At 32.9% G+C, this 24763-nt stretch overlaps 1 protein-coding gene across 1 annotated transcript; it reads left to right on the top strand.

The window, feature by feature from the left end:
* Positions 1–2591: 2591 nt before the first annotated feature.
* Positions 2592–6388, top strand: LOC126884798 (2-oxo-4-hydroxy-4-carboxy-5-ureidoimidazoline decarboxylase-like). The gene is made up of 2 exons (XM_050651037.1): positions 2592–2961; positions 4983–6388. The coding sequence occupies exons 1-2, from the start codon at positions 2769–2771 to the stop codon at positions 5282–5284; spliced, it is 495 nt and encodes a 164-aa protein (XP_050506994.1). The 5' UTR covers positions 2592–2768; the 3' UTR covers positions 5285–6388.
* The last annotated feature ends 18375 nt before the right edge of the window (positions 6389–24763 follow it).

Raw genomic sequence — 24763 nt, 5'->3', positions numbered from 1 at the left:
CTGAACGTCTGCTCAATAAGTATACAATAAACCAGGGTCGGCTTCAGAGTTTTGTGCGACCTGAGGTTTTTTTATGATTCCTACGATATTCGGTTTTCCATTCATCTTCTCTAGCTCTACAGTATGTCTTTTTATCCACATTCCATTCCATAGCTTTCCTCCAAATATTTTCCTGGTCACTTTTCTTTTCCACACTTGGAGCATAATTCGGATTTGTTCCTCGTCCACGTTTCACTGTTATATAATGCTATATATATTATCACTGTCTTATATACATATTCTTATCTTATACTTTCTTGATACGTTTTTACTTCTTAATAACTTGTTAGTCCATCGTCTTCTAATGAACGGTAAGACGACATCAAGAAAGAACAAGGTGAGAGCTCAACGGAATATCGACGAAGAAAGAGATGTTCTAGGTACCTCTTTTTGTCTAGAGGAGATGAGATGCGCGATCCACCAAATGAAAGATAATAAAGCGGCTGGCCTGGACGACATACGAACAGAACAAATAAAGAACTTTGGACTAAAAACCGTAGAATGGCTTGTAAAAATTATGAATTGCTGCATCCGTACATTACAAATCCCCAAAGTCTGGAGGAAAGCTAGAGTGGTAGCCCTCTTAAAACCAGGGAAGGATCCGGCGGATACAAAGAGGTTTAGACCTGTCTCTCTTTTGTGCCACCTTTTCAAGGCATTTGAAAGAATGATACTGAACCGGATCGCTGAATATGTGGAGACTAAAATTATTCCAGAACAAGCAGGATTCAGACCCGGAAAGTGCTGCTGCAGTCAAATTCTTAAGCTCACCCAACATATTGAAGATGGTTTTGAACGGAAAGAAATATAACAGGAGTAGCGTTCATAGACCTAACTGCCGCCTATGACACAGTTAACCATCAACGGCTACTCGCAAAACTCGAAGAAACTACAAAGGATTTCCGATTAACAAGGTTAGTGAAATGTCTCCTCCAGAATAGACGCTTCTACGTAACGCTCCAGTCCAAGAACAGTCGGTGGAGGGACGAAAAAAATGGGCTACCACAGGGAAGTGTCCGCGCGCCGACTCTATACAACATATACACCAACGACCAACCCATACACTAACACACTAACAAACAAGGCAATTTATTTACGCTGATAATACAGCTGTGGCAGCTCAGGGAAGAACCTTCAATGAAGTCGAAGTGAAACTGACAGATGCACTGGGAGACTTAGCTCTATACTAGGATAAAAACCATCTGAAACCCAATCCCACAAAAACCCAGGTATGTGCTTTCCACCTTAGAAACAAGCATGCCCGAAGGCCGCTGGAGGTGGAATGGCGTGGTCAGATGCTGGAACACAACGATACGCCAAAATACCTTGGCGTCCGTCTGGATAGAACTCTGTCTTACCGATACCACTGTCAAGATGTCAAGAAGAAAGTAAGTGCCAGAAATAATATCATCCGCAAGCTAACTAATACAAAATGGGGAGCACAACCACACACTCTCCGCACTTCTGCCTTAGCATTATGTTTTTCGGCCGCGGAGTTTAGAGCACCAGTATGGGCAAACTCTGCTCACGCAAAGAACGTCGACATGGATCTAAATGAAACGATTCCTATAATATCGGGTTGCCTGAAACCGACAGCTATCGAAGAGGTATAAAAAAGCAGAGATCCAGCTCGAAGGCATGGACGACGAAAGAGAGAAAGATAACATCCCAACAGAGGAAGAAGTCATCAAAGTAATAAAAATAATTGAAAGAAAAAAAGCTACCGGAGCAAATGGCATTTCTTCTGAGCTTTTAAAACATGGCGCACTTAGTGAAATTGGTGAAAGAAACCCTCTCAACAGTCAATTGTAAGACTAGAGTGCAGAATGGAGTATCAAGAACTTTCCAGACACAAATAGGTCTTCGACAGGGAGATAGCCTATCATGCCTTCTATTCAACATTTCCCTAGAGAAAGAGACTAGAGAATCTGCAATAACAACAAGAGGGATCATTATTAATAGGTCCTGGACCTGGAGAGGACCTGATCTAATCGTTCAAGGCATTGGAAGTGCGGCAAAAGAATTGGGTTACCCGTTAATATAAGTGAAATAAAGTAAATGAAGGTGACAAACATTAAACAAGTAGCAAAACGCTAAGATCTAACGGTTGGAACTTATACTTCCGAATAAGTAAGAGAGTTCATATCTAGGCTCGCACTAGACCCACCAGGGGTTGTAGGGCCAATGATGATGGTGATGTATGCAGGCTCACTCATTACTAGTCATTACTATAGTGAGCGATAGTTCTGTAATATATGAGATATAATATTTATTATAGTATAGCTCTCCGTGCGTGACAAGCTTAAAGCGTTTAGGAAAAAGAAATAATATGTAGAAATATTCGTATATCGTTGTTATTGTTTTATTTTTGGCATATTTAAAAAAAATACTCTTAGCTTGCTTAATTATTGTTGCTGGGATGCAAATGTTGAACAACAAACACAAAGCTACTGTTAACAATGTTTTGCTCGACTTTTTACCAAAATTAGATTATCATATCTCATTGTAACCTTATCAAAAGTACTTAATGTAATTTAAACCGGCTCTGTTCTGGTGTGTATTGTTTTTAATTCAAAAATAAAAAGGTTAAGGAGCTATCAGCGAGTTCAAGCCTGAAAAAAGGTCGTTGGAATCGGATAATAAATATACCAGCGCGAAGCGCAATCTATTAGTCCAGCTACAGACAGTTATTACAGTACAAACAAGATAAACGTTTTCGGTTGTTCAAAATGTTCGTAACGCACCATTTTTCTATCGACGAGGTGAATAATTTACTTAGTGAGAGTTTCGTTAGGATTTTTGGAAATGTGGTTGAACACTTTCCCGCTGCTGCAATTGGAATTTTAAAATGCAGGCCTTTTAACAACAGCAATGCCTTGATTCAAGCGATTTGTGACTTCTTGGATGGCTTAAAAGCACATGGTAAGCTGATTATTTAAGTTTTTTTCTTTTTAATATTTTACCAGACATTTTGAGCGTATCCATGCATTTGGCAAGAATGTTTTTTAAGACTACTTTTTTATCTTATTTGTATTAAGTTTGGATCCCAATTTTTAAGGTTTAATTATCTATCGATCATATTTTTATAAAATATCCCTTCTGTAGTTTGTTTTATTTTAGATCCAAAGTGTTTTATTATATGTATATAATTTTAAAAAAGACATTGTTAGTTTTTCTGCAGTAATTTAAATTTAGCTATTTCTTGCATTTGTTTTGGTTCTTACATCATTCGTTTCTTAGATTTTATTTATTTGTTTTTTATCCTAAATATACGACATGATTTAAGTTTTTTTTTAATAAGTAGCTTTTAAGCCGTTTTTTAACATTCCAATGGAATATAACGCCTGTACAGCAACATACCTAAGTTTCTTTTTTTTTCTCCTTTTTTAAATTTGTTGATTTCCACATATTCTTGTTCTCTTCAGTATATTGCCATTTCTATTTCTGGACCTCGGAGGTAAACTACACTAAGTCGACATGGCGTTTTTTTGAATAAATTTCTTTAATCGACTTATTTTTTAGTTGGATTATACAAATGGGTTATATATTATCATTAAAATATAGTCAGATTGTCTTTCAACTAATTATGGGATATATCAGATTTTTATTAACATCCTAAGTGCTCTAAACTTTGTTGCAAACACACGCTAAACACAGTTACTCGAAATGACATAGTGTAGTTTACCTCCGAGGTCCAGATTTATGAATGTGGAACTTTCTTTTTCTATTTTAAGTTACTGTTATTAGCTGTACACAATATCCTTGCGACAATAACCGCAAAACCAAAACCAAACAGTGGTTGGGTTTAAATTGAAGACTACATACTTAAAGGTATTAAATTAAAAGACAAAGTCGATGAAAACTATCCGGGAACAGTATATGTCCCTACTCGAACTAGCAATTACATATATGTCTTAGTCTGTCATAACCTGTCAACTCATGAGTAACGACACATACTCTTCGCGGATAGTTACATCCGTTTTCATCGGATTTATGTCATTTAATTTAATACTTTTAAGTAAGTAGCCTTCAATTTAAGCATAGGCGTAACCAGGGGGTTTTGGGGGTTATAACCCCCCATTTGGATGTACTTTGAGCTCCATACGTTTAACACTATTACTATTCCATATTCCCCAGAGGCCATAAAGTAGTTGTAACCCCTCCCTTATGATCATCCTGGTTACACCTCTGGATTTAAGCCCAACCACTGTTTGGTTTTGCGGTTATAGTGCAAGTACTGTAAAGCTCACTGAAGATGGACTGAGAAGTCCGAAAACGTTCATTTTGAGCAACTATTGTAACATCATTGTAACATCATAATCAACATTTGGATTTTACAACAGAAATTTTTACTTCGATGGTAGTTTTTCACTTTTATTAGTACATATATTCTTTTCAATCCGCTTATTCTCCTGTCTATTATCTTTCGTGCCTCATCAGTTTATTTCTTTTTAGTGGTATATAACTTGGTTTTTCTCATTTTATTTGCGTTCTGGTTTTTGAGCAAAAAAATAAAACTTTGATAGCTTTTACGGCATATAAATAAGTCCTTCTTGACTTTAATCAATGTGTTTATGTATTTCCCCATATTATAAATTATAAGAACACTATCTCTCACTGCCATTAAAGTATATAAACAAGATTATCAGGCGCCATTATATGGTTCTTTTAGCGTTATTACCACTTTTTATTTTTCTGTAAAATTTGTGATATCGTTATAAAATAATTATGTTTTTGGCATGATACGGGTTCAACAAACCTTGTAGCAAATTCCTGACCAGATTGTGAAATTATATGTAGATAATATAATAAATCTGTAGGTTGTTTTGAAGAAAAAACTCACTGATATTTCTTTGCCCTCAAGATATCTTGTCAAATTATCCAATGTCATTTTTAATTGTTTTATGTTTTTTAAAGTGTCTAATGATACTGTTTTGTTTCAGAAAAAGAAAAGATTTTTCAACTGTACCCCGACATCTTAGACAGCGCCCTATGCACATCCCCCATGATATACGACAAAGAACCATCATTTGTTAACATCGAAGAAAAGAGGAAGCTTCAGGAGCTAAACAGTCGCTATAAAGACAAATTCGGCTACCCTTTCATCACCACCATCAGCGATCACAACCATCTCTACTCAGAAATCCAGTCCAGAATGGAAAACAACAAAGATGATGAGCTTCAAAGGACCTTAAGGGAGGTTAAGGCGATTGTGTATTTGAGAGTCCAGGACATTGTAAGCTAAAGAAGTTTAAAAGACGTTTAGGGACGAGACGAAAGCCTTTAATAAGGTTCAGCTGTGTCGACTGCGCACGTTAGAGTACGAAGAAGTTTATTTTACACATGATTTGAGTTTATCTACGAAGTAGACCACTATTATCTAATATTTATTATATTGATATGCTTTATAAAGAGAGTTTGCTGTTGTACTAACTTTGTTTAAACCTCTAGATATTCAGTATCTTTCTCCTAGTTCATCTTCGCTTATTGACTGATGCCTTTCGATGTTATTCTGATAAGTACTAGAATAATTTGTGATGTTAGGTACTCTTAATAACATTTAGTCATTGAAACATACTCCTGACACCAAATTTTCTCGAAAAGTTTGCTTTTACCTCTATTTCTTTGTTACCAACTGATAAGTACTAGAATAATTTGTGATGTTAGGTACTCTTAATAACATTTAGTCATTGAAACATACTCCTGACACCAAATTTTCTCGAAAAGTTTGCTTTTACCTCTATTTCTTTGTTACCAAGGTTACAAAAATACAGTTTTTTAAGGACCATTTATTAGTTCAAAAAATTACATGACAACATTTTTGCTGTTCGTATTTTTTATATGAACATGATTTTAAATAATAAGTATAGATATATCTTTAAATGTGTTTATTTAATAGGTTGGCTGCCTTGAGACACAAAAATGTTGTGTTTCATCACGGTGTTTCATGTTGTTTTCGATAACAGCAGTGTGACATACCATAGTTGTCTCATTAGTAATAGAAACGTGAGCCTCAAGGTCCGTTAGGACCGATTTTTTTCATATCATGGCAGTCAACGTGTTAAACATTGACTTTCTGTGATTTGCTACAAAGTCCTGATCCTACATTCAGATATTCCTTAAGTACCTATATCAGTCTATATACATAGTTTAGTTTTAGATAGGTATTGTATAATTGTTCACACTTTTTTATGTTAATTTTAATTGTTTGTACATATATTATTAGTTTTAAAAAATTTTACATGATAAAAACCGGTTTTTAGTGTACATAGATAGTTTTCTTTAAGTATTAATTTTTTTATACGAAAAGTATTGTAAATATTTATATAAAATAAATAATTGAATTAAATATGGATTTTCCTTTTTGCTCAAGCAAGCAAGAAATAGAATCGAAACCAGCATGTCAGACATATACTTACACCGATAATGACATGTAGTTGTTATAATTCATTGGGGAAAGGAGAATTGATCCAGTAGATCAAGAACCACTCCACCTCGCCTCAATGCTCTAACCATCCTCTACCCCGTATAGCAAGCTGATTAGGAGCAGAGGCTACAAATCGGCAAAATGCTTGTCATATAGGAGTTCTAGGTACAAGGATTCCCACATGAAATACTTCTCCTCTAGTTAGGCTGGAGAGCGTGAAACGCTATAATCCTGCTATCATCCTAATTGGCATATCATACTTGTGATTTGTTTGCTACTTAGACCAAGGTGATCAAATTATATACTTGAAAAAAACGGGATATACCTAGAGAGAGCTTGGGAGAGACACCAACCAGCTAAAGGGGTTCAAATGGGGCCTACATGGAGACGCAATAACTGAAACAGGCTCTCTGTATCTAATTTGAGACCTATAAAACTCTTTCAATTTACCTATGAATAATTTAGCTCAGCTCTATCTAGGGATGGGAAAAACCTACCGGTTTAAACCTAAAACTGGTTTTTTTACTTCGCAATAACAGGTTTTACCGGTTGTTTTTTTGTCCCGGTTATAACCGTTTTTTTCTTTTTAAAGTAATAACCGGTTATTAGGTTTTTACGGTGATTAGGATTAGGTTAGGTATTATTTTGGATTTCAATCATAATTATTATTCTCAAGTAATTATTCTCAATCTCACATCAGCCAGAAACAATTATTAAGTTTTATTATAATATTTCCTTGAAAAGGTATTTTTATTCATAATATTTACATAAGAAGTGATCTGGTTGAATTAGACGCAAACATCATCTATTTTTCACACTTAACTCTTGACATTGAAAGTGGATGAATGACTTTTTCTGATAACCAAAAATAATGCTCTAACTATGAATATCGAATTACTGATTACGAATACGAATCTCCAAGAATTTCGCTACGTTTTCAAAACGATACACTCATACAGTTGAGTCCGCGAGTCTTTACCCGTGCGTCATTAATACCTGGAGAGATAAAACACATACTTTTTATCTAACATCATTCTCTTCCACGCATGAAACTCATAACAAACCAGCTGCCGTTTGTTATTAAGTAAAAACACATGTTATTTTTATGAACCATCTAGACTCAGTGCATTGAAAAGAGATAGGTACAAAAAAAAGACGATTCGGTATGTTTTCATATTTTAAACACAATTTTTTTGACGTTTCTGCTCTGATTAATTTTGTGGCTGTCAGTCAGTTGAATTTTTTGCGGTTTTTGTCGAATTTTTGCGTTTTGGAGTTTCTTTATATTACACAAACAGTTGTTTTTACAACTAATTTTATATTGGGCTTTGAAATTTTAAGGTAAATAATTATATTTTGGCAATTAATATTTATAGTCCTGTCGCCAGGGGGGGTACAACGGCCTCCTGTATTCAGATGGACTTACCAAGTTTTTTTTATGTATTTTGACCTGTAGAACACGAATTTTTTGGGTAACAGTTGATCCGGATGTCGATAAGATTGTTATAAACCAAGAAGTTGAGGAATCACATAACAGCGATTTCTCGCAAAACAAAACATTTTTTTGTATTTTTTGGGCCATTTTAACCAAAAAATGTTCCTACAAATTTTTTCGTAGGATGCATAGTTTTCGAGATAAACGAGGTTGAACTTTCAAAAAATCGAAAAATTGGAATTTTTGAACCCGAAAAACTTTTGATTAAAAAATAAAATAGCAATTCTGCTTACCGCATTTGAAAGTTCAAGTCAAATTATATCGGTTTTAATTATTTGTATTGCCAAAAATGTATTATTTTATTGTTAAAACAAAGCTATAAACACCTAGTGCTTGAGTGATGTTTCAATGATTTCTCATTTAAAATCGAACGAGTACGTAGAGGAGGTAAAAGTGCAAGCGGGGCTATTTCTAAGTAGCATGCAATAAAACGCATGTATTAGGCACGGGAAACAGTATGTGTTTATAGCTTTTTTTAACAATCAAAAAATAAATTTGTAGCAATACAAATATTCAAAACAGATATAATTTGACTTAAACTTTTAAAGGCGGTAAGCAGAATTGCTATTTTATTTTTTATTCAAACGTTCTTCGGGTTCAAAAATTGCAATTTTTCCATTTTTTGAAAGTTCAACCGCGTTTATCTCGAAAACTATGCATCCTACGAAAAAACTTGTAGGAACATTTTTTGGTTAGAATGACCCAAAAAATACAAAAAAATGTTTTGTTTTGCGAGAAATCGCTGTTATGTAATTCCTCAACTTCTTTGTTTATAACAATCTTATCGACATCCGGATCAACTGTTACCCAAAAAATTCGTGTTCTACGGGTCAAAATACATAAAAAAAACTTGGGTAAGTCCATCTGAATTAAGAAGGCCGTTGTACCCCCCCTGGCGACAGGACTATTAAAACATACAAAGCTAACGTCATTCACACAGTAAAGAAATGATTGTGTTTAGATTTCCGTCAAAGTGAATAAAATAACAAAAATAAAATATTTTATTGAATTTTTTTATAAATTGTTTATTTATTTAATAATCAATAATAATAAAAGAATTTATTAAGCTACTTCAAATGTAGCTGTAATTCTGCACAAAAATTTTGAAGCAAAACTTGCATTTGACATTCTATATATTTGATAACGTCAAATTTTATAATAAAACCCGTAATCGGAACAGTAGCCACTTTCTGTCAGTTGTTGTTGCGTGAAATCGATTTCCGACTTATTTCGTATGCTTTAAATGATGACGCACGGGTAAAGATTCGCGGACTCAACTGTACAGGAAGTATTAAATGAGTTAAAATGTACCTATTCTACAAATATACGAACGTGTTTAAAATAATACATGTTCTTTCGATAGTACTAATTTTGATCATATTGATATCGAGTCGAATGGAGTATCGCAAACTAAAGTGTATTGTGTATTGTAGATGTAACTTTGTAACCCATTGGATTAAAAAACCAAAAAGCGGTTTTTCCAAAAACCGGTTTTTTTGCCGGTTATAACCGCCAGGTTAAACCGTAAGCAAAAAAAACCAGTATAACCGAAAACCGGTGTTTTGTCAAAAACCGCCATCCCTAGCTCTATCCATCTGTCTCTGTCTTGTGGACTTCTTCATCTTCCTCTTTATAAGCAATTCTGCTTATTCATTGGCGGATTGATACCTCTATGGAAGGTTGTCACTCCATCTTTTGCGCGGTCGGCCGATACTTCTTCTACCGATTGGTGATTTATCTTTTGCTATTTTGACCAAACGTATCTCACCCATTCTGCTTATGTGGTTATTCCATTATTTTTTTCAATTTAGTGTACATTCGTTTATACACTGTAGGTTCATATAAGGAATAGTTTATACACTGTCGGAAGATATAATCATTATGGGTGATTTTAATGCCCGTGTTGGCAATGACACAGTTCCGGGAATCAAATAGCGATATAATGAAAATATCAGAAATTAAAACAGAGACCTTCTGACGGACCTCTGCAGCATAAATGAAATACGAATTAACAATGCATTTTTCCTTCACAAAGAAGTAAGAACACATTTAATTGTTAAGTCGTTTCGTATAGTAACAAGTGCCGCCACAAAAAAATCGCCGGTTCAGTTATACTATAAAAAAAATCAACCCTCTCTACTTCCTTTCTCTCCTTAGTAATAACTGAAGACATCAACACCTACAAGTTAAATAAGGTAAGAATTTTTTTGTTATACAATCCCTACAGTCCGCTTTAAATTTGTTTCCGTAATAAACCAGCATTCGCCTAATCGCCACCCCATTAGTCGTAGTCTCAGTAAGTAAGAACACATTCAATTGTTAAGTCGTTTCGTATAGTAACAAGTGCCGCCACAAAAAAATCGCCGGTTCAGTTATACTAAAAAATAAATTAACCCTCTCTCTCCTTCCTTTCTCACCTTAGTAATAACTGAAGGCATCAACACCTACCAGTTAAATAAGGTAAGAATTTTTTTGTTATAATATCCCTACAGTCCGCTCTAAATTTGTTTGCGTAATAAACCAGCATTCGCCTAATCGCCACCCCATAAGTTTGGGGTAGCGATTAGGCGAATGCTGGTTACGCAAATCAAATTTTGAGCGGACTGTAGGAATATTATAACAAAACAAATTCTTACCCTATTTAACTGATAGGTGTTGATATCTTCAGTTATTACTAAGGAGAGAAAGGAAGGATAGAGGGTTAATTTATTTTTTAGTATAACTGAACCGGCGATTTTTTTGTGGCGGCACTTGTTACTATAAGAAACGACTTAACAATTGAATGTGTTCTTACTTACTGAGACCACGACTAGTTACTATTAACGAAAGGTAATTAACGAGAAACCAAAAAATTTAGTACAGTATCTGGACAAGTAAAAATAGACCAGGTACTTAAAATAAAATAAAAAATATAATGAGGCCAAAACAAAGAACAATACAAATACACATTTGAAAACACTAGAGGACAAAGATCAGTGATAGATGGACATTGTGGACGAATTGTGTGTCCAGTCATTATATAAATGACTGGACACTTAAAATAAGAATAGAAGGGACATATTATCAAATGGAAGAGGAAGTATCAGTCCGTCGCGCAAGAGATGGAATGACAATCTTCCATAGAGGCAATGATCCAGCAATGAACAAGCAAATTTGGGCATATAAAGGAAGAAGAAGAAACTTATTCTAGGGTGTCTCGAATGTAATAATACCAAAATATTTCATAGGAACATCTTTATACGAATCCGAGTTTGTCACCTAATTATTTTGTTTCAGTTTTTTATTAACTTTTTATTAAACGCTTTTCTTTAGTTCAATAGTTTGCGTCAAATTTTTAGACGTTAATTTGACTGCCTTTTCTCTAATGCAAATGAATGAAAATTTGCAGACATATGCATTCGCGGGAACAATACACGAATAGTCAATAAAAATTTTTTTATGTTTATTAATTGTTTAAATTAAAAAAAGAATGTGTGTACTTTGTACGCACGTAAGAAGTTATACTTCTATTATATGATTTCAACGAAATCAATATACTTTAAACAGTTTATTTATATTTAATTCAACTATTAAACTAATTTTAATACTTACTACTTTCCAAAAAATTTTATTAAAACAATACCAAAAATTTAAAAAATAAAAGAATAAAACACACACAAACACATTGAAAAATGCCACAAAGAAATGATTTCTGAACAATAATAATTGTTGTCAAAAATTTTAACTAAATACATATTTTCTGAAAAAAAGTTATATAATAATATACTTACAATGGTAAAATGTATAAAAAAAATAAAAAAAATAGTAACTTGCATTGGGGATCGAACCCGCTTCCCGTCGATCCGGCTGATCGAAAATCGAAGTGCTTTCCCATTGTGCCACCTTCGCGTATCTGTCATAATGTGGGAATATACACCAACTGAACGTTTACACCACAAACTTTTTGACAGTTGTTTATTACTTATATGAATTTAATCAAATTAGTTTGATTTTTGTGGAATTAAAGGAATATTTTGTGGAATAACAATATATTAGGTCATTAGGTGAATATTGGTAGAAATTTTGATGGTAATCAAATTATGTAAATCAAAGCATTACATACTATTTTGGTAGATTTATTTTAAATTTTCCAAATAGGTAGGTAAATACCCATGTAATTTTTTATTAGGATACTGAAATATTTAAAAATTACGTACCTGTCGCTTTTAAAAACTATTTAAAAAGTCACTACAATTATAAACTTCCTTTTTTCTCTGCCATCACAACAATAGAAACTAATATACACATTTGTTTATCCATACCTAATCTCCATATTGAACAATTATTGACAGATGATTTTAACACCCAATCAGATCCCGTATAACGTTTGAGGGACTAATACCATACTGTCAGTGTGCGCATGCGCCCGGGAAAATAAAAATTCACCCTCGTGCCTAAAGAAGTATAACTTCAAAAAAAAGATTTTAATGAAAAATGATTAAATTCTCTTGTTTTTTACAACGTAAAAACTTGAAAATTTTACGGATTGTAGCTAATGATATGAAATATACATAATTTCACTTTTTACGTTAATTGTTTACGTTATGGTTCATAAATAAACAATAACGTTTCAAATTTTGAACGCTCATAATATGAGCGTTATTAAATAATCGTATATTATATTTATATTATATTTGTTTATACAAAAATCCGGCGGTTATTCGTGTCAAATTTCAATACGATACACCGAGAGAAAAAATTCTTGACATAAAGAAACTTTATTAATATTTAAGGAAGATCGACTTGGCATATTGCCTAAGAAATATATCATTGTATGTAAGATATAATTTTCTAAAATATTTCAAATAAATTCTACTATAGCCAAAGAAATATATATTAAACATGATTGAAATATCACTTTCTGGCAAACTTCAAACCCATTTATCAGAAAGAAATTACATTTGATGTTAATTAATTTTATTAGTCATAAAAATATATTTTCTACACATTACAAAACTATTCTTTCTGAGCAATAATATTTCTTAGTATGGAATATTATTATTTTACTATTAATAATTAATGTATTTAATGTTAAGAAATATATTTCGCAGAGATAAACGTATAATATTTAGAGTTAAGTTAATATTTCTTGAAAATAAAGTGATATTACATACGGCGAAATAAATCATTGTGTTAAGGTAAAATCATTATTTATTAATAAAACAAGATATAAAACGTTATTATTACATACAAATATTTTCTCCACTCTTAAAACCACTTCTACACAACAATAAAAGGATGGAGAGGCAAATCCAACTTCCTCAAATTTTCCGTATTTTGTTAATAGCACTTTGTATATCAGCAATTCACTAAAACAAAATCGTTATGTAGAAAGAGTAAACTTACTTTAATAAAAATTTTTTTATAAAGATATCTATAGATATATATTGTGACAAATTTAGGAAATACAAAAAAAAAACAATACACGGCCCCACATAAGAACTATTAATACTAATAATAATCAATCATATTTAGTTCAAACATGGCATTATTTAACCTACACATCTTTGTTTATTTTTTTCTTTTTGTTAATGAAATATTAATTATTTATCTGTATAATAATAAGTCACACAATAAACATTGTTTAGCTAAAACAAGAGGGAAAATACAACCAATGTAAAACATTGAAGCAGACATAATAATATGTAATTTTTTTAATTTTTATAATCTAAAAGAGACAGCATACCTAATCATTAAGAAATTTTATTACGGGAAAGTATTATTAGTTTACATCTAAGTCATTTAATACATATTAACTAATTCACGGTTTTCGGCAATAACATTTCTTAACCAAAAACATATGTTTTTTTAGACTAACTGATTTCTTTATCTCAAATAAATTAACAGAAAACATCTTCAGCGTTGCACCCGCCATGTTTGATATAGCGTTGTATTGTATATTTTTATAGAAGACGATACATTCAAGAAACCTATTATAGTTGATACATAAGTATACACATTTTTAAAAAGGTACTTACATGTATGAAGTTCTACCATTTCTGGAAGGCCCCGCAGTTGGGTAATAACTCCTTTCTTAATATTGTTCTGCATGAAGCTATATATTATATCATTCTGTCCCAGCTTTAAATTGTGGCATATTTCCCAGTTAGAATAATAAGCTCCTTTATTTCAGAGTCGTCCATCATTATACCTAAAAAGCATATAAAGACACTATTGTGTTTCTTTTTTAACCATTCGGATACGCAACAATATTATTACTACATCTTAAATTACTCAATTTACTTTTATTTAATACCTGTATATGTACGTACCTTCAAAATATCCGTTAATTTTTAAAGAACACCAATAAATCAAAAATCCATCTATATGAACATGAACATATCACGCCATCTTGACAAACACTGACGACTAAATTATAAATAGTTAATCTGTGCAAATCGTTTGTGGAATAAAATCTCTTTGCAAGTAACATTTCGGCATTAATGACAAAGTTTTTATTTTATAACCGCAGTTACTACAGAGGGTATTTCTGAAGAATTATTTTTTGTGGTTTAAAATATTTATTTGATTGCAAGAAAATTTCTTGTTCACAAATATAAATATGGATTAACTTAACATTATATTTCTTATACTGCAAAATATTTGTAGTTTTTAATTTAAGAAATAAAAGCTTTAGGATAAGAAAATTAAATGTAACCATTAATGCATTTGTTAGTATTGAAGAAATTATCTGTAAGAAATTATTGAGTTGTGTTTAAAAAACTCATTTCTTTATATTTGAACCGGTTTGTTTAAGTTAATAGGATATGTTAACTTTTAAGAAATATTGCTCAAAGAAATCGGTGTTTTAGGAGAAAAGAAATTGTTCTCTCGGTGTACGAAATAAAATTTTAACCAAAACTCGAATTCAAAAAATTCGTGTTTTTATCGTAGTCTAAGGGCCGGTTGTTCGAAAGTTAATCAACAATGATCACTATCAAATATTTAATTACTGTCACCAACTGTCAATGTCAACTTTGGTTGGGTTGCTGAAAACATAATTGATTACAATTATGAGATTTATTAATCAATTAACATGACAATTATTAACATAATTGATTAACTAATTTCATAATTGTTATCAATAATTATGTTTTCAGCAACCCAATCAAAGTTGACATTGACAGTTGTGACAGTAATTAAATATTTGATAATGATCATTTTTGATTAGCGTTCGAACAACTGACCCTTAGAAAAACCACCGGTAGAGACGTTTTGTGCTACAATTGACATTAGAATTCGTTTTGGCGTATTAATTAAACGCTTTTCTTTAGCTCAATCGTTTGGATCAAATCTTAAGACGTGAATTTGAGTGCCTTTTCTTCAATGCAAATGACTGAAAATTTGCAGACATATGCATTCGCGGGAACAATACACGAATAGTCAATAAAAAAACTTTGTATGTTCATTAATAATTGTTTAAATAAAAAAACGATTTTAACGGAAAATGCTCTTATTCTCTTGTTTTTACAATGAAGAAACTTGAAACTTTTACAGATTGTAGCTAATTATATGAACTATACATAATTTCACTTTTTACGTGAATTGTTTACGTTATGCTTCATAAATAAACAATAAAGTTTCAAATTTTTTGCCGATTCCGACTACTTTTCATGTTAGTACGTCATATGTTTTATACATATTTTAATAAACATGACGATATATTTTAATGTTTGAAAAGTGTAAGACTAAAAAGTAAAGAATAAAAAAATATGAAAAAAACATTTTTAAGAAACGCTTTTCTTTAGTTACGAGTGACTAAAATAAAATTATTATAAAAAAAGTAAACTAAAAAGCAAAAAATAAAAAAAAAGAAAAAATCTAACACATTCGTTAAAGAAAAGCGTGGGGCGAAAACCGTTTATTCGATGAAGACGCGCCACGCTTTTCTTTGACGAATGTGTTAGATTTTTTCTTTTTTTTTATTTTTTGCTTTTTAGTTGACCTTTTTATAATATTTTTAATTTTAGTCACTCGTAACTAAAGAAAAGCGTTTCTTAAAAATGTTTTTTTCATATTTTTTTATTTTAACTCGAAATGTATAAGCTTCATAAAAAAGATAGACTTATTGCCTCATTTCTTCTTACTTTTACCGCGCTAAAAAGATTAGACGTGTAAATTCCAAACACTTAAATTGAGTAAATAAAAAAACCATAAATTAAAATTTCGACTCGAAAAAAGTATTTTTATTTCGTGGTGCTATTTTTGGCAAAAACAAATAAACTGTATAAATTATAATTCTCGCACAATGAATTATTTGTTGATATTATTATACACAACAGATTAAGGAGATCATGTGAATAAGCCCAATTTTTTGAAGTTATACTTCTTTACGCGCGATATGAGGGTGAATTTTTATATGTTAAAACTTACGATCCCGGCGCATGCGCATTATAACTTTGTTCTGATTGGATGTTCAAATGACATGTCAAAAATTATCCAATATGGCAGCTGTAGCGCAGCTGTGGTTTGGACGGTTGACGGTTTGGTTATGTATGGTTGTTGCGTTTTAAAATTTGTGGGAAGAGAAACAACAAAGGTTAGTTAATAGTTATACTGCCTTTTTAAATAGTTTTCATATTATATTTTTGAAGTTATACTTCAAAATGTTTTAATTTATGTATGTATCAGTCCAGAAAAGGTGTGGAAAGAATATATTAGTGTTTTTAAATATATTTTTCTACAAACGTGTTAAAAATGCAATTTTTAGGACTCCATAGGAGCGTTAAAAATGCTACTTTAAGGCACTAGTGCTTTAAAATTTTTAAGGCACTGCAGTTAAAAGTGAATTGTCAAATTGTGAAACGTCAAAATATTTATATTTCATTTATTAACATTAATATTAATAATACAACTTGCGCAATTTGAAAAAGGTGGTTTAAAAGGTTTTTTATTATAATTTTGTGTCTTTGGATGTGTCTTCCTTGGGCGTAAAATAATAAAACATCTATTTTTATATTTCACTTGTCACTGTCACCGTGATGTATAATTATGTATATCTGAAAGGTAACTAGCATGAGGCTTGATGGCCTTGTTGGTAGAGCATTGGACCAGAGATCAAAAAGTCGCGAGATTGCGGGTTCAAATCCCGGGCGATTCATATTTTTTTCTTTTTTTTTTAATATTTGGCATTGTTTGGTTCCTTTTTGGTAATTATTGTTAATTTTTTGTATTGTAACTGTTAAGTAGGTATATTTATTTCGTTGAAATTATATTATAATAGAAGTATAACTTCTTACGTGCGTACAAAGTACACACACATTCTTTTTTATTATTTCAATAAAAAAATATGGCTCTCTTAGAGAGCCACTATAAAATAATCCCATGGGTACAAAAGTTACTAACAATGAGGTATTTCGGCGCATGAGCAAACAAAAAGAATTACTAAGAATAATCAAAGAAAGAAAAATACAATACTTGGGACATGTGCTGAGAGGTCTTCTTCTTCTTCTTCGTCTAGCCATTCACGTCCACATCTGAACATAAGCCTCGTCAAGTCTTCCTTTCTATTGTTTTTTGTTGTACGCTACTTGTAGCTAATTTTTCCCGGCAGCGGCAGTCCGCTTTAGATCATCTGTCCAGCTCATAGCAGGTCTGCCTCTGGGTCTTTTGTGTTGATATGGTCTCCAGGTTAGAATTGTTCTGTGACATTTGTTTAGATCGCTCCTAGCTACATGTCCAGCGTATTCCCATTTCAATTTTAATGATTTTTGTACCACATCGGTGACTCTGGTTTTCTGTCTTATCCATGTGTTTGTTTTCCTGTCCTTAAGTGATATGCCAAGCATTGCTCTTTCCATCGCGTGTTGAGTGACTCTGAGTATGTTCATATTCTTTTCTGTGATTGTCCATGTTTGTGCCCCATATGTTAATGCCGGAATAATGAATAGGAACAGGAATAGGAATAAGGAATAATCAAAAACTTTAGATCTAAGATGTAGTTGAATTTTCTGATTTTTGAGTATATAGTTTAGTTTGCCGAATGCTGCCCATGCTAACTTTTTTCTTCTTTTTATTTCTTCCGTTTGAATTTCCCTATTTAGTATTATTTTTTGTCCTAAGTATATATTCTTCAACTTTTTCTATAACTTTGTCGTTTATTATTGTCACGGTTTCTTCGGAGTGCATGACTTTTGTTTTGTTTAAATTCATTTTCAGTCCTATTTTAATAGATTCGGTGTGTAGTTCTGAAAGCATGGTTTGCAGTTGTTCTTGTAGGTCAGTGGCTATCAGGATTATGTCATCCGCAAATCGTAGATTACTGAGGTAGCGGCCATTAATGTTCATTCCCTTATATTTCCAATTTAGGTTCTTAAAAAGGTCCTCTAAAACTAAGGTGAACAGTTTGGGTGATAGAGTGCCTCCTTGTTTGACTCCCCTGTTTAATGGTACAGGGTTTGTGTATTCATTTTTAATTAGGTAGTATGTAGCTGTAGCTTGGTTCATAGTTTCTTTTATTAAGTTAATATATCTGCTGTATATTCTACAACGTAACAACAGCCGAGATGGGTGAAATTTGCTAATCATTTTAGGCTCCGTAAGAGTCTATAACTTAAATAGTAGAACTTAAAAGAAAGCGTATGAACACTATGCCGTCATTTTTACTGGCACATGCGTCAACAGTGGCGCATCAAACTTTCCACTTATGGATGGGATAAATAAATTAAAGGGTAGGTACCACCCCTAACTCCCAGAATTCAATTTTTTTAAGTTCTATGTAATTTTAACCCACCACCACATTGCGCTGTCTTATGTTTTTAACCTCATAGAACTTAATAAAATGAAAAAAGATGAATTCTGGGAGTTAGGGAGGGTACCTACCCTTTAATTTATTTATCCCGTCCATAAGTGGAAAGATTGATGCGTCTCTGTTGATGCATGTGCCACTAAAAAAGGACGGCATAGTGCTCATATGTTTTCTTTTAGGTTCTACTATTTAAGTTGAAGACTCTTATGCTTAATCCTGAAATGATTAGCAAATTTCACCTATCCTAGCTCTCATCTTTCTTTTAATTTTCAGAGGTGTAAAACAGGGATGCTCTTCCCACTACTGTTCAATTTATATTCAGAAAGTATCTTCCAGGAAGTTCTTGAGGAGTGTGAAAGCGACATTAAAGTAAATGGTACCTGGGTCAATAATATATACGATATATGCGAATGACTCGGTCTTAATAGCGGACAAAATAGAAGAGCTCCAAAACCTTCTTAATAAAATTGGAGGGCATAGCAAGATCATGGGACTTAACACCAACATGAAAAAGACGAAGTTCCTTATAAGCAACCGTCAATTATATCAACGTCAAAATGCAAGACTAGCATATAACAATCAAGATGTAGAGCGCGTAAGAAAGTTTTAGTACCTGGGAACCTGGCTATGTGAAGACTGGATGTCGGATATGGAAATTAAATGTCGGATAGAAAGGGCCAGAAGTGCATTCATGAAATTCAGAAACGTCTTTACGAACTCTGACTTTCACCTAAACCTAAGACTAAGATTCACGAAATGCTATATATGGTCGGTGCTCCTATATGGCATAGAGGGATGGACTTTAAAAATAAACATAATGAATAAGCTAGAGGCATTTGAGATGTGGATTTATCGACGAAGCCTTAAAGTTCCCTGGGCCGCAAGAATAAAATTGAAGAAATCCTGAGAAAAATTGGTACAGAACGACAACTGCTATGCACAATTAACAGAGAAAACCGGCATACCTTGGACAAGTAATTAGAAACGAAAGATACCAATTTCTGCAAACCTTAATTAAAGGACAGAGCGAAGCAAAAAGCGGAGTGGGCAGGAATAAAATGCCATGGCTCCGTAATGTCAAACAATGGATAGGACTAAGAAATATAGGAGATCTAGTACACACTGCAAGGGATAGACAAAAATGGTCAAACGTGATCGCGAACATCCATTAGTGGATACAAAATAAGAAGGAGAAGGCTCTTAGTCTATTATATGTAGATAGTTCAAATTGTTTTCGTTTGTTAAATAAAAGTTTTACAATAAAACGAAAATTCATCAGGCAATTAATACTTCTTGTTTATGATTTCACACGTGTGTATATAAAATTTAAATCATGGGTCAGTACTACGCTGACCTAACTCGTATATATTTTAGTGAGAAGATTATCTGTACTTGCTTTCGATAATTGATATAAGATATATTTGTACACTTCGTTTAGCGCAGAGAAAACGATAATTAATGAATTGTTTTCGTTTATGGCCGTCAGAGTTTATGGCATACTTGTATGTTTCCACTTAAGTTGGTCTTTGGATTTGAGTTCGTAGGTTTTCTCTTTCCAAGAATTAGCTTATTGTTAGTTTTGTTGGACCAAATTTCAAATGTAAGAATTATGACCATTCGAAGCAAAAAACAGACGACAAACATTACCGAAGATCTAACACCAACATGGAATACGATTACAAGTGCTGTAACAGACATCATGAAAAGCAACTTGGGGTACAAACCAAAGAACAAGAAGCAAGAATGGATGACAGAAGAAATACTATTACTAATGGATGAACGACGACGACACAAGAATGACCCAGATGGCAGTATGTATAAAAACATTAACAGGCAAATAAAAGCAAAGATAAGAATAGCAAAAAATGAATGGCTTAAGCAACAATGTATCGATCTAGAACATTTACAACGACAGCACGACGATCGGAATTTACATAAAAAGCTTAAGGAGACTGCTGGAATATACAGAAAACGAAGACCAACTATTATAGTTAATCAGGATAACCAGGTAGTGCTAGGTGAAAAAGAGAAAATTCATATATGGGAAAACTATATCCAGGAGCTCTTTCATGACGAAAGACCCATGAGTGAAGTTTATACAGACGACCAGCTGACTGGCCCTTCAATCACTAAAGAGGAAATAGAAAAGGCAATATTATATTCAAAAAACAATAAGGCACCTGGACCGGATGAAATCCCTTCAGAACTACTCAAACTACTAGATGAAAGGGAAATTTCAGCACTACATAAAATATTTAATTTTATTTATTAAACTGGTTGCTATCCTCAGCAGTGGTTGCTCTCTACATTTATTCCCCTACCCAAAAAAGTCAATGCAAAAAGATGTGAGGATCACAGACTCATTAACCTGATGAGTCACACTTTAAAAATATTCTTAAAAATACTACATCAAAGATTATACAAAAAATGTGAATGGGACATCAGTGATTCTCAGTTTGGGTTTAGGCAAGGTTTGGGAACAAGAGAAGCAATAGTAGCAACACAGGTGTTGGTCCAAAATTGTTACGATGAGAGGAAGGACGTATTCCTGTGCTTTCTAGACTACGAGAAAGCGTTTGATCGTGTCCAACATCACAAGTTAATGCAGATCCTCAAGAAGCTTGATATAGACCAAAAAGACATAAGATGCATTGAAAACTTGTACTGGTATCAGGCAGCACAATTGAAAATAGACAATTCTATATCCAAATCCATACATATAAGAGGGGGTGTTCGGCAGGGATGTGTGCTTTCCTCTCTTTTATTTAACATTTATTCGGAAGCCATATTTCCAGAGTCTTTAGAAGATGCAGAGATGGGAATCAAAGTGAATGGAGTATTGATCAACAACATACGATATGCTGATGATGCTGTCTTAATTTGCGACAACATAGCAGATCTTCAACAACTTGTCACTATAATCGGAGAATACAGTAAGTGAATGGGATTAGAGATTAATACCAAAAAGACCAAATTCGTGATCATCTCCAGAAACTTGGATGCATTTGAAAACTCCACCATAACACTGAATACCAAGTCCATTGAGAGAGTGAGCAAATTCAAATACCTAGGAACGTGGCTTTTTGAAGACTGGGCATCGGACAGGGAAGTAAAATGTCGCATTGAGCAAGCTCGACAAGCTTTCGTAAAATTCAGGAAGGTACTGACCTGCTCAGAGTTCGACCTTACACTGAGACTAAGGTTTACTAAATGCTACGTGTGGTCGGTGCTGCTATATGGCATAGAGGGCTGGGGCTGGACACTCAAAACGAGGGATATAAACAGATTAGAAGCCTTCGAAATGTGGCTTTATCGCCGTATCCTAAAGATACCACGGACGGCGAAAGTCACAAATGTGGATGTCCTTAAAAGAATCAACCAAGAACGTCAGCTTTTCGAATGAAATCGAATGAATGAACGAATGAATCAATTTTCTTGAAAATTTGAGAATAAGTACTGGATAGTCCAAGGATCAAAATCTATATGATGCCGAAAGGCGCTTTTACCATGGGGATGGTTGCCACCCCATGTCGGGGTGGAAATTTTTTATTATATTTTGACCGCAAAGTTAATAAAAACGTTCATTCTAAGCAAAAAATATTCTATACGTTTTTTTGATAGAATTAATAGTTTTCGATTTATTCGCTATCAAAAGTATTGTCTTATATCGAAAAACTCAATGTTTTCTATGTATATAGGTACTCATTTACGATTCACCCAATTTTTGCCGTAGAAAAAATTTTTTCACACCAAGTTGTTGGGAATTAAATAACCTATATTATCATATTTAAACATTTTTTCGTATCTCCGATACTAATCTTTCTATTCTGAAGAAAATGGCATTTTTTACCAAATTACAAAAATTCGTTATTCGCTTTTAACTCCATTTTTTTTAAACTCATCATTTCAAGCCAGTCAAACTTCTAGAATCTATTAATAATACATAAATAAAGAAGACTGAACAAGGCCAATGACTAAAAACACCGCTAACTTACATTATTGTGCTTCAAATTGGATTTCTCCATTTTTTTAATATATTGAGTTTTTAACCGTAACTTTTTTATTTTTTATGTTAGGAAGTTTGGTAAAAAATAATTTTGTAGATTACAGGATCTATAATAAGACTGTTAATATTAAATCCTTTAAAAATCTCAGTCGCAAAAAGAGGTGACTTTGAAAGGGTTAGTAAAGGTGGTTTTTGCATGTTATTACAAGTTTTACTTGTCAATAACTCACTCAATTTTTGCCGCAGAAAAAATTTTTGCAAACCAAGTTCTTGGGAATTAATGGCATTTTTAAATAAACTACAAAAATTCGTTATTCGTTTTTAACTCCATTCTTTTAAAAACGAATCATTCTAAGCCGGTCAAACTTCTAGAACCTATTATTAATACACAAATAAAGAAAATCAAATAAGGTCAATGATTAATTTTAATTAGGGTGGTGGTTAGGAGGTTGTTTTCGATCACTTTTTCGCTAAAAAATAGGGACTGACATTCTTTTCATTATGTCACTTAATTTTTGAGCTAGAGACTTTTTTTTGTATTTCTGGAGATAGTAAAGCATTTTTAGTATTTAAAGTATTTTTAAATACTTTAAATTAGTTTGAACAAGTTATCCTCGAAAAATGCATAGTTTATCCGTCTTTTGAGTTTGAAACTACAATATTTAGCATTTGACGAAGAAGAGCTAACGTATAATAAAGTATAACTCGATTACTATTGGCCTTAAAGGAAATTAAAAAAAAACCGTTTTGTTTATTTTTTCACAAGGTACATTTTTGTTAAGTAAAGTTGTTTTGATAAAACGAAAACTCTTTGAGTAGTTATTAGCAGAAAACTGATTAACAACATTGATTTTTTCGATATAAAACTAACACTTTCGGTAGTGAATAAATCGAAAACTATTAATTTTATCAAAAAAATGTATAAAACATTTTTTAAAATTAATGTTTTTACCAACTTTTTCGGTCAAAATATAATAAAAAATTTTCACCCCCGAGATGGGGTGGCAACCACCACCATGGTAAAAACGCCTTTCGGCATCATATAGATTTTGATCACTGGACTAGCCACTACTTATCCTCAAATTTTTAAGCAAATCGATCCATTCTGTAAAAATTGCGACGTTTTGTCCTATTTTAAGCTTCATTACTTGGACTATATACTAACATCACAATAAAGATGCACTAGAACAAACAACCCAAAACACGTTGAATATTATGAGGAGGATTCCCGTATCATGATTTACAATGTATAACATTCAAAGTGTCTTGGTTTTTTTTTATTTCTAGTGCATTTTTATTGTGATTTTAGTATAACTTTACGATATTTGTTTGAGACCTACTCCTCTCTTGCCCTCAATCTTTCCTCGGATAATTAGTTGAGGGATTGCGTATTTTTCTCCTCTCAAGATATATGTTTCAGGTATCCGTAACCCATTTTTCATACCTTGATCAAGTTGAGCGATTCTCTCAGTATTTGTTCTCCTTAAGCCTTCTTCGTTTCTCATCCTATCGGTCCATGGTATGCGGAACATTCTTCTCAAGGTCCACATTTCGAAGGCCTCCAACTTACTGATGGAAGATAGTTTCAACGTCCATGTTTCCATGCCGTATAACAATACAGAACATGCACAGCACTAGCACTTAACCATTCTGTAATGAAGATTGATGGAAAGATTGCGGTTACAAAGTAGCGGTTTAAATTTAATAAAAGCTTGTCTTGCCTGTTCGGTGCGGCATTTTATGTCTTGTTGGGGATTCCATGGGTCATTCACCATCATTCCCAAGTATTTGAATGTTTTCACTTGTTCGATTGGAGTATTGCATAGATATATCAAGCACTCACGACCCAGTAATGGACCTGAGGAGTCAGATCAACAAAGCATCTGCATTGTCAGGATGTCTGCGGGAGATAGTCTGGTCAAATCCGTACCTATATGCGCACAGATAATAAAATTAGAATCTACAAGACTTGCATACGACCGATCATGACATATGGCATAGAAGTGCGCG

This window comes from Diabrotica virgifera, chromosome 5 (genome assembly GCF_917563875.1).
Source record: "Diabrotica virgifera virgifera chromosome 5, PGI_DIABVI_V3a".
NCBI lineage: Eukaryota > Metazoa > Arthropoda > Insecta > Coleoptera > Chrysomelidae > Diabrotica > Diabrotica virgifera.
The sequence above is the reverse complement of the archived record's forward strand: the minus strand, read 5'-3'. Positions and strand labels throughout refer to the sequence as shown.